The sequence below is a fragment of the Syngnathus acus genome, chromosome 1 (assembly GCF_901709675.1).
Source record: "Syngnathus acus chromosome 1, fSynAcu1.2, whole genome shotgun sequence".
Lineage (NCBI taxonomy): Eukaryota > Metazoa > Chordata > Actinopteri > Syngnathiformes > Syngnathidae > Syngnathus > Syngnathus acus.
In genome coordinates this window covers 9373823-9384677 of record NC_051087.1, presented here as the reverse complement: position 1 = coordinate 9384677, position 10855 = coordinate 9373823, and the positions used below count along the sequence as shown (strand labels likewise).

Here is a 10855-nt window from a genome sequence, read left to right as displayed (position 1 = left end):
ATGGTGGACCGGTTCCTGTCAGGCTCAGGGGTCGCCATGGGAGTTGCGAGGAAGATGTTTAACAGAATGCATGTTTCAGACAAGATGTCTTGCAGGCCGGTTTCCATAATAGTCTTTAGTAGCGAAAGTGCAGATTTCCCCGCATACAACTGATCGTGTTGGTAGAGAATATTTAGTTCACTTTGTAACTTTTCCTTGTTTTTTAAAGCTGAAGGCCACAACTTGACAGCACAACTGAGTTGGGCCACTGGGAATGATGTTGTGAATTTGGGGAAAAGTGAGCAGTCCACGAGTTGCGCTGCAATGAGATAGTCACTGTTGGAGAACCGGTATTCTACTTGTGCAATCATGTTGTCGCAAGCCTTCTTCATGATTTCAGCAGTGTTGGTTTTCCTGCGCTTGGCGTCGCCAGCGTGGTCAGCGATTACATCTGCCCTCTCTCTCACCTCCTTCACGTTGCCGATGAAGTTCTCCACGGCGCATCTCACAACCGAGTCGTCAATCTCTTGGTTCTGCAGAATGTTCTGCAGGACATCCACTTCCGGCATGACTTCCGCAAAGAAATGCAGCAGGTGTAGAAACTTGGGGTCTCTCAAATGCATGGACAGGCCGTATGCCTCGCAGACAGTCACGCTGTCCCATCCCGGCTGAGTGCGAATGCAATCCAAACACTCCAGTATGGCGTCCTGACTGTCCCATACGGCGTTAATGGTCCTGCTTTGAAAGTTCCACTGCGGTCGCTGGATGTTGTTGCACGGCACTTGTTTCAAGGCAGCTGTTCTTGTGGGTGAGGTGAAAAAGGTTGCAAAGCCAGTCAAGTCGGCAAAAAACACTTTCAGTTCAGGGATTCGAGACGCGCACACTTGCTGCAGGGTAACATTTAACTGGTCGGAGCAATGCACAAACACTGCGTTGGGGTATCTTAAACTCATCAGGCTTTGCACGCTGCCTTTGCCATCAATCAGCATGGCCGCTCCATCATAGGTTTGCGAGATGAGTTTCTCACCCAGCCGCAAGGGCTCGAGAACTTGTTGGATGGTGTCGGAAAGGCCGAAGGCGGTTTTATCTGTGACTTCGATTAACTCGATGAATCGCTCAGTCAGAGTGTTGTCGACCACGTATCTCAACACGATGCCTATTTGAGAATTGCACGCCATATGAGTAATTTCATGGACCTGTAACCCAACAAACTGGGTTTTTTGTAATTGTTTATCCACTTCCTCCCTGTAGACCTCATACATGCAATCCAGCAGCTCGTCCTGCATGGTTTTTAAAGTTAAATGAAAGAAAGGCTCCGCATTATAGTGTCTTTTGAGCCTGGTGTCTCCCTCACACATAGTTTCAAATATGCAGGTAAAGAGAGATGCGTTTAATGTTTCGTCGTGACCGTGCAGATCCATTTCGCACTTGCCACAAAGTTTGACGCATGTAATCAGTCTGTCCAGAACATAGCGGTTCTCTTCGGTTAGTCTGTTGTGCTCTTCGGTGGCTAGGCGATCGGCGTCATTGAGGTACGACCGTACGGCGGGCAGCCCAAGTAAACCCAACTTCATGGCACATCTCAGGTGAGACGAGGAGCTTTCGTGCTTGGCCGTTCTTTCCGACAGATGTTTAATGTCTTTAAAGCCCATGGATGCCCAAACGGAGTCCAAGCCGCCAAAAAGTAGACAGGGGAAACAGAAGAGCGCACCTTTGCTCGTGCTAGCGGTTAGCCATTTCTTTTTTTCAAACCAGTCTTTTTTGAAGGTACGGGTCACCATATCTCCATACTGAAGCAGTACAAAGTCTTCTGGTCTGTGCGGCCCCAAACGTTTGATTTCCAACTGATCATCCATCGGCAATTTACTAAACCGCACGCACAACAAAAAGTCGACGTGATTCATGATGAAATGTAACAATCACAATTTTATCTGGATAGCTGGCTGATGGGGCAATGTTTTCTTCTCCCTTTTCGTCCTCCTTTCTTCTTCGTCGACTTCTTCCCCTTTAACTTGTTCTTTTTCACTCAGACTGGAAAACGATTTGATCAAACGTTGCCTCCTATTGGTCGTGTTGTGTCATTGCTGTTCGTTTTTACCTTTTATGTTGAACAGTTTATAAATTATTTACGTCTCGCTTTCGAGAGGATAATTACTTCCTTCGTTTCGGACACAATTATTTGTTCTACATTTAAGAATTACACTGTAGCTCTTTATTATTTTGCCATGGCAACAAAGGGGCACAGTGCCCAGCTGCCCCTCACAAAGAGAACTTGTAGAAACACAGTCGCAGGACGAAAGGCAAAAAACAAAAACAACCTGAACCACAAGCAATGGGGCAATTCATGTTCTCATGTTCTCCCCGTGGCTGTGTCTTTCTTCCCACAGTCCAAATACATGCACGGTAGGTGAATTGAGAACTCAAAATTGCCCATAGGTGTTTGCATTCATTCATTCATTCATTCATTCATTCATTCGTTCATTCATGCATTCATTCATTCATTCATTCATTCATTCATTCATTCATTCATTCATTCTGTAGTGAACCCCAACACATTCCCCCTCTTAAAAAAGATGGCAACCACATTGACAGCTGATCTGTTACACATAAGAAAAAGGTTTATATGCCTGGATGTCACTCGGATTAGTTCATGTCGAGATAAATAAAAGCATATATGTAGAGCTAAATCCTGTCCTCCTACTTGACTAGCCCCTCCCCCATCATTTAATCTGTCCCGTGTCAGTCATCAGTGCACGCCGGGACTCGAACAGCAACATGGCGACTGAGGTAAGACTGGCACAATGCGCTCCTTATCCTGCTTTTTTAAATGATCATCATAGCCACTCTTATTTGTGTACAAAATCTGATCTCGTGGACTGGACGCGGTTGAAACCAGCAAGGCGCGGTGACGGTGGAATGAGGACACGCGAGGGCATCCTCCCCATTCGTTCCACCCCAATGCGATGTTTTCTACTCTTACCAACAGTGTTAAACAGGCAGTTTAAATGAGCGCAGATATTGTACGTAGGATTAAAAAAACACGAACCCCTCGCCTAAATGTTAAGCAGTTGTGCTCGTATGGGTTTGGACGCCCTAATAATCCGATGACAGCGTCCCAAGAGTGGATGCAAACAAACACGCACAGACACACACACGCACATAGCTCGTTCAGCACCACGGACAGAGGCTATGACACTGCCACTGCTTTTCTTTATGAGATGATTAGATGACTATAGAGTACGATGAAAGGCACATATTTTACACAAGAAAAAAAAGATCATGGCACAGGGGAACACATAATAATAATGTCACAAACCAACTACAATTACAAACAGTGACGAATGAGAAATGAGTAAACAATGGACTATTACCAGAAAAAAAAAACGTACTACCAGATATAATGAGAGTAGGAAATATCCAAATGGAAGAAAGCCAAAATGCACACGCAGTAAACATTGATCCAGCATCTTCTTGCTGAGGTGGTTTACACACATAAAGAAAATCAGGCTGGTTTTTTATTTTTTTATTTTGCCTCAAGGATGTCAAAACTGTATTTTAAGATTGTCCTGTCAGATTATCTTTAAATCGAGTTAAACAATCTTAAATATTAAAATGGTTTAATATTTAGGACCAAAAATCTTCACGTCTACTCTTGAGCTATTTGACACCGCGGACTGTGATGTGAACTCAGTGTAGCCAATCTAATATGCGGCTTGACTGACTAACAAGGAGGCGGTGGTAAATAAAACAAAATGTCCCACCCAATGTTGTTTTTTGTAAAGGTGGGATCCCCAGCGGCATTGTAAATTCATTCATATTTAAATCAGTGCTATAATAGTGCTGAAAAAAACAAAAATGCATTTTTGGTGATCATTTTTTGCATACAATCCCAAATCTGAAAATATTGATCCGAAAAGTACAAACATATATCGTTCATCTCTACCCTCTGCTTTCTAGTGCATTTAATTATTTTGGCTGTCACATGTTGCTGGCATAGATGGATGAACAAATATACATTAATATAGAATTAAATTGTATTATTTTCCATGGCAGACTTGATGATTTCCAACAACACACTTGCTTGGGAATCATTAATGTTCTAACATTACTGCTGCATCATTTGACCATTGTTTAGTAAGACAGCACATTTTGCATGACCTCACTGACTTCACAGTAGAGAGAGAGAAGTGATGGGTAAGGATAGTGTATCAAACGGGCTTCTCTCCAGCAGCTTGCAGAGCACAAATAGCTCATCACGCTCTGCCTACCTCTCCTATAACATCCTACACGTTACAAGACCAAAACAACAGCTACTATTTGCACACAGTACAACTGACCTGGTGAAATGAGAGCGTAGTAGAGGCATCTTTCCCCAGGGACCTGTTTAAAAGATGTCGAGAAACAACACTCCTTCATTGTCCCTCAAGGCGGAGTATTATATGGTATATACATACTCATTGTCTAGAATGTGTACTACTGCTGTGCAGTGTGGTAGATACAATTAATGAATGAATGACTGACCACCTTAAAATATTTTTATGGACATGACTGTGTTCCAGCACTATTGTATTATATTTTCAATATAATCAGCCAAAAAATACACCTTTCATTATAATCTATTTGTTATCGTTTAACTAAAAGATTGCAAACACACTAAAAATTACATAAATTTATTTGTTGGAAGTGTTTCCAGTGATTACGAAAACAAAAATTTCTGTCACCACACCGTGGTTTTTAACTGTTGTCACATTGGCACTTGTAATTTTCTATCATTGCAAAATAAATAGAATGGACCCTTTTCATGCTCTCTTTTCCTTAGTTCCACAATTTACAGGAGTTGAGGCACAGTGCATCCCTGGCCAACAAAGTCTTCATCCAGAGGGACTACAGTGAGGGAACCACTTGCAGATTCCAGACCAAGTTCCCTTCTGAGCTGGAGAGCAGGGTGAGAACATGAGTTGTCTTTCCTTTTGCGTTGCGCAATATTTGGTGTTCCAGCCAGCATCGCAATTCATGGACCCGCTCATATGTTCAGATTGAGCGGACTTTATTCGAGGACACTGTGAAGACCCTCAACAACTTCTACGCAGAAGCAGAAAAGATCGGAGGGCAGTCTTACTTGGAAGGCTGTCTGGCCTGTGCCACAGCATATCTTATCTTCCTCTGCATGGAGACACGCTATGAAAAGGTGAAAGTTGTTTGTTCCCCCACTCGCATGCAATAATTACAAACACTTTCCACTCCACTCTAATTAACATTTTTGATTACCTCTTGTGTGACACACAATGGTATCAGATGAAAAGCTTTGAAAATTGAACTACAAGCACCTAGTGTTTTTATCTGAGGTACAAAAAAATCCTGTCAACTATAGACCAATAAAAGGGTCAAAGGAGAGCTCATTAAATGTTGGTGTGAAGAAAAAAAAGTGTAAAGAAAAATCGCTTCTTTTTCTTCTTTTCACCATTTGGGTATTTGGTAATTCAGCACACATTCAAAATTATTCCACGAACAACAGCTTATGTGAGTCATAGTTGTATTCATTTGTGCTCTGCTTGTGTGTTAGGTGTTGAAGAAAATTTCCAAGTACATTCAGGAGCAGAATGAAAAGATCTATGCTCCGAGGGGTCTGCTCATCACTGATCCCATAGAGAGGGGAATGCGAGTTGTATCCTTACCCATGTCCATGTACAACCGCAACATTGCTAAACATACCCCTGCGACACGATCTCAGTCCCTAACGGCTTTGTCCAGATTGAGATTTCCATCTACGAAGACAGAGGCTCCAGCGGTTGCAGCTCGGGGAGCAGCTCTGTGTCCAGCAGCACAGCTCGATGATTGAGCACTTCTGGCAAAACAATGTCCCTCTGATCACTCATCACCCTGGAGAACAACTTTTGGGCATTTGAACCGTTCCTTCATCGCTTCACAGATCCACAAGATGTTCCTGAAGAAAGACATTTCTCCTCAGCTGTACTACATTAGTTATAAGGCATTGCCAACATGCCAAATATGCACTTGAGTCATTTGTTGCAATGCACCCGATGAACAAAATCATATTTTATATTTCTGATGTGATGGGAACATCGAATTCCTTACATGTTTATTTTATCAGTGATGTGTCATTTCATTGGTGAGAAGATGGATATGAGTAGATGTATTCAAACCACAATTGTACAAAATGGAGAAAGTACACCTGCACTTGTTATAACTATCCAGGCACACTAACGCTGGCTTTTGAATATTTTATAGCTTTTATAAACATATCACAGAAGGATGTGCTTCACCTAACCTTGCCCAGATCTCCACATGATAGATCAAAACCAATCCAGATGAAGATCAAGGCACTATATCGTATTGTATTGTAGCAGATGAATGTCGTTCATCATGTATGTAATGTAGCAAGTCTTCCATTTCCCGCACACCAAGCCTATATTTTATAAAATCCACAGGGGTTTCAAATAAAACCCCAGTTTCTCTGATTTTGATCAACTCTTCCAAAAATTGTATTTATGCAAGGACGTAGCAAAAAATGAGCATGTGAGGCAAAGTCAAATCGTCTTCCTGAATCGTCACTGTCATGTGTTGAATTACATATACAGTATGCATAATTGATATCTGACCAAACCTCCAAAGACAAATATTTGCCAAAAAAGGAATCATTCGTGCAAATGTCTCAAGTATGTCGGTGACATTTTGTGCTGACTCAAACTTCGGTGCAGCTTAATTGTGTTATGACTGCTGTCAAATAAATACAATGTAATCACAAATGCATTCAACTGACTTTTATTTTTATTCTTTTAACAAATGGGACACTTTTTATAAACTGCAAGTACAAATGAACATAAAGACTTGTTCTATCGTCATGGACATATTTTTTTAAGTGTATGCCATCACAGTAGTGAATATAGTGGATGGAGAATAGAATTAACAGGTAACTCAATACCAAACCAAAATAATTTTGGCATTTGTGTACATGAGTCTCTTCATGTAGCTTGTTCACGACAGTAAAACTTTGACACACTTTGATTGAGTTCTAGAGAACATGCTAAAAAGTGTTGAGAATTTCTCAATCAAACATGCAGACCTGCGAACATATCTTACTGTTGCCGCCTTAAAGACGACAGGTCTCTCAGGTCTGCAAGTAGAACAGTAATAAAAGCATTTGAAAATTTGAGGCCTTCAACCTGGGGCTAGAAATGCTGAAAGGTGAGGCTGGTGCTGAGATGGAAGGTAGGAAAAACAGGAGAGGAGGAAAACATCAAGTGGTAAGCCTGACATATGTATGTTGACGAACTGTAATGAGTATTCATTCGAGCAGCAAATGACCCAACAGGTTGATTGTAAGCATTTTTTTCCCAGATGTTTGAAATGACAAAGGAAGCAAGATGTTATTAATCATGTTTTGTAAATTTTGACATATTTACAAGTGCAATACAAATCGAAAAAAACAAACTCATGGTAAAGAAGAAAAAACTTGGGTTGGCAAGGCAAATAGGGTTAGTTGGAAAATATCCTCAGATGCCTGTTGAAACATAAAAAAAAGAAAATTAAAGGAAAACCTAATTATCTAACTGGGGGAAAAAAGATTTACCTGCACAGCGGCCATTCTTCACAGTAAAACCTTCACCACACTGAAAAACAAAGCACATTTATTACATTTTAAAGAAAGAAAGTAAATTGAGAACTACAATGCGTACCTCTGTGTCATTGCCAAGCGTGGACATTTCTGTGTTAGCGGGATATGCTACTTCCACCACTGACTTCATTTCACCAGCTTGAAGGACACGTGTGATGACGCTACCGTCAGGCCAAGAGACCTCCAGCACAGACACATCATCGTTTCCTAAAAAAGTTAAAATAAGATTATAGACTGCAGCTCTGAATCCTTTTATGGTTCAGTAGTTGACAAAATGAAAATGGGCCATGTTACAGCATAGTTACCTAAACCAAAGTGAGCAACGGGTTCCATCTCGCACAGGTACCCGGAACCTCCGTCAATGATGCGCATATGGGCTCCACTCTTTTTGGTGAAGACGGTCACCTTAGCACCTCGCGCATATGAGCCAAACTGGGTGCGAGGGATAACTCGAAGCCATTTATTGGTTGAGCCCTGATAACCGTGGCGACAGGTTAGGATAATAGCGGACCAGATGAGTTGGATCAGAAGCAAAACGCTTGTACACCTGTGTGACTTTGAAGACAGAAATTGGTTGGGCTGCGCTTTCACCGTGTGCCAGCAGAAGGTCCAGCTGCCCGTCTCCATCCACATCGGTCACAGTGCCGCCTGATGACAAAAAGGCAAAGAAATTTCAGTGCACAACCTCGCTGTATTTGTGAGGAACACCTGCTGCATGGGAAAACTCATCTAATCAGACAGAAAGCTAATTGGGGCAAATATGTGGATATTTGTTCTGACCTGTTCCTCTGCCTTGAGGCTCTGCAGCATCTCCCACATTGAGCTCTTGGATTAAAGGGTCAGCGATAGCTCTTCTTGACACCCTGCAAACACACACAGAAATGTAGAACTTGAGTTTCACCTTCTTCAGTTTCACACAATATAAATATATTTGTCAATTAGGGCAGCAATTGGATATTATTGATAAGAGTAACAACTTCGTCGATGTAATAAATTGGATGCTTTTATTTATTTATTTTTTTCATTTTGGACTCACCTAAAGATCCTGTTGGGGGCATTGCCTCTGTAGGCAATATTGTTGAAAAACACTTCAAGATTCCTGTCGTTGTCAAAGTCAGCAGCTATAACTGTGCGAATCGGAGAGGGAGATTCAAATTCTGTCGTGGCGATATTCTGCAAGGAGGATATTTGGCTCAGTGCTTTTCAGACTTCTCCGATTATTTTGCTGCGCTGCACTCCTTACTCACCCTGAAATTAGAGTTGCTTCCCTGCAGGTAAAGCCTGTGAGGGCCGTTCCAGTTGCCATAGACAATGTCGGTCTTTCCATCGCCATTAAAATCAGCCAGTGCTACTCCTCGACCATGTTGTCTTTGGTCTGCCACACCTTTAAGGGTCAATCAACACGGAGTTAAAATAGAATTCATTCATCAATTTTTTTTCTATGATAAAACATATCCACTCTGTAAACTTTTCACTCAGAGGCCACCCCGATTTCCGTCATTCTTACCTGCCTGGCTGGCGACGTCAACAAAAGTCCCATCCCCATTGTTTTTGAATAGGAAGTTGGGCCCTCCTTCATTGTCACAGAAAACATCAGATTTTGTATCACTGAGGATGGGTCCAACCACAACTCCACGTCCACCTGCAACAAAATGCCACTGTGAATCAAAAGCCCCTCACACACTGCCAAGCTCAAAATTGGATTTTAAGACCAGTGAGCTTGTTGACTCCGGCTGTGACGGCGACGTCAGACAAGGCAATAACGCCATTCGCCACATCACTGGCAGCCACGTCCATCTCTAACAGAGCGTGGGGTCCGACGTTGCCGCTGGCATAGTTTGCCACATAGATTGAGTAGCGGCCTGTTCCCTGAAGAAAAATGCAAGAGGCAGAGACAGTTTGAAATATAAGAACAGGAGGAAAATCGGGATGTGAAGGGTCACTAACCTTTCTGTCAACGCATGCCACAGAACGTCCTGCCATGCGGCTAGCAACACCACGACGCACATTGAGCTCATCACTGAGCAGATCTTCAAAGCGACCATTACGAAACTTGAAGAGCTTGTCGAAGTAAGTGGCTCGTCCTGTAATGATAGACAATGGTCATTTAATCTAATTTTCTCCACGCTGAAAAAAAAAATTTCATTCAGAACTGTGTGTGTCCCCCCTTCTCAAACGTTAGCTGGAATAGGCTCACTTGCAACCCTATAATAAGGATAGGCACCAAAGAAAATAGATGATTGGTGATTAACAATTACCAGAGTAGGCATTATTTGTGTTGAGGAAATAGATTTCCTCCCGTCCATCTCCGTCCACATCACAGGCTGTGACCCCAATAGCATTCCCACCTACATCCCTCAGAGCGTAGTAAGGTGAGGTACTGTCATCAATAGCAATGTTTACCATCTTATTCTGAGTGCGGTCATATTTCAACACCAGGTTAGGCCCGTTGTATCTGAAGGTAGGAGGAAAAAAAAACGGAACAATCCAGACACGAACACACTAGTCATCTTTTCAGTTTCAAACCCCTTTCACTCACCCGGCCACCACAACTTCGAGATCGCCATCACCGTCCACGTCAGTTACTGCCATCCCATAATTGAGCTGTGTTGGATTATGCAGCCTGTCGGTAGGAAGGATGGTCTGTGTAACTTCCTGAAACATTGGTTCGCTGTTTTGAGAGTGGGACTGCTCCCAGAGTCCAAACAGGAGGACCAACAATCCTGCAGCCCGCATTTCTGGATTCTGGTGACACATGATTAAATTTGATACAAAATACATAACAGTATTTTTTACTTGAGCATGTTGGAAGAAAAAAAAAATCACAATGCATGCTCACGCTGGCCATAGTAATGGATTAGGACGATTGAAGTGTGGGTACAGTACTGCCCACCAATCATCGACCTGCATGTTTTGTTCAGATTCTTGTTGCAACATCTTTGGATGACTATTTTTGTGAGATACCTAAAGAATCTTCATGTTATGGAGCCTCGTGCATTGAGTAAAATAAAAACAAAACAAAAAAAGACACACGGTCTTGTGCCTTACCTGACTGTTTTATCCGTAAGTAGAAATGAAACAGAGACAGCTCAGCTTCTGCAGGAGCGAAGATGCTGTGAGCTACGTAACTGCATTGCACAAGCTTTACGAAACATTGCTACGTATAAAGCGTAATTAGCCAATCAAATTTCAGCATGTTGTCCAATGGCTGACGAGTAAGATACATAATGGAAATTGTCA

At 42.2% G+C, this 10855-nt stretch overlaps 2 protein-coding genes across 2 annotated transcripts; one reads left to right on the top strand and one right to left on the bottom strand.

Annotated features, from left to right (window-relative positions):
* Positions 1-2541: 2541 nt before the first annotated feature.
* golga7ba (golgin A7 family, member Ba) lies at positions 2542-6746 on the top strand. The gene is made up of 5 exons (XM_037261924.1): positions 2542-2766; positions 4799-4924; positions 5015-5167; positions 5543-5644; positions 5731-6746. The coding sequence occupies exons 1-5, from the start codon at positions 2755-2757 to the stop codon at positions 5812-5814; spliced, it is 477 nt and encodes a 158-aa protein (XP_037117819.1). The 5' UTR covers positions 2542-2754; the 3' UTR covers positions 5815-6746.
* Positions 6747-10782, bottom strand: crtac1a (cartilage acidic protein 1a). Its single transcript, XM_037261857.1, has 14 exons — positions 10664-10782; positions 10155-10360; positions 9874-10070; positions 9563-9699; positions 9328-9484; positions 9123-9257; positions 8863-8999; positions 8652-8788; positions 8396-8478; positions 8163-8263; positions 7921-8089; positions 7677-7822; positions 7571-7610; positions 6747-7501 (listed from the first exon to the last, which is right to left on the bottom strand). Exons 2-14 carry the CDS (start codon positions 10349-10351, stop codon positions 7494-7496), a joined length of 1644 nt encoding a protein of 547 aa, XP_037117752.1. The 5' UTR covers positions 10352-10360; positions 10664-10782; the 3' UTR covers positions 6747-7493.
* Positions 10783-10855: the final 73 nt, after the last annotated feature.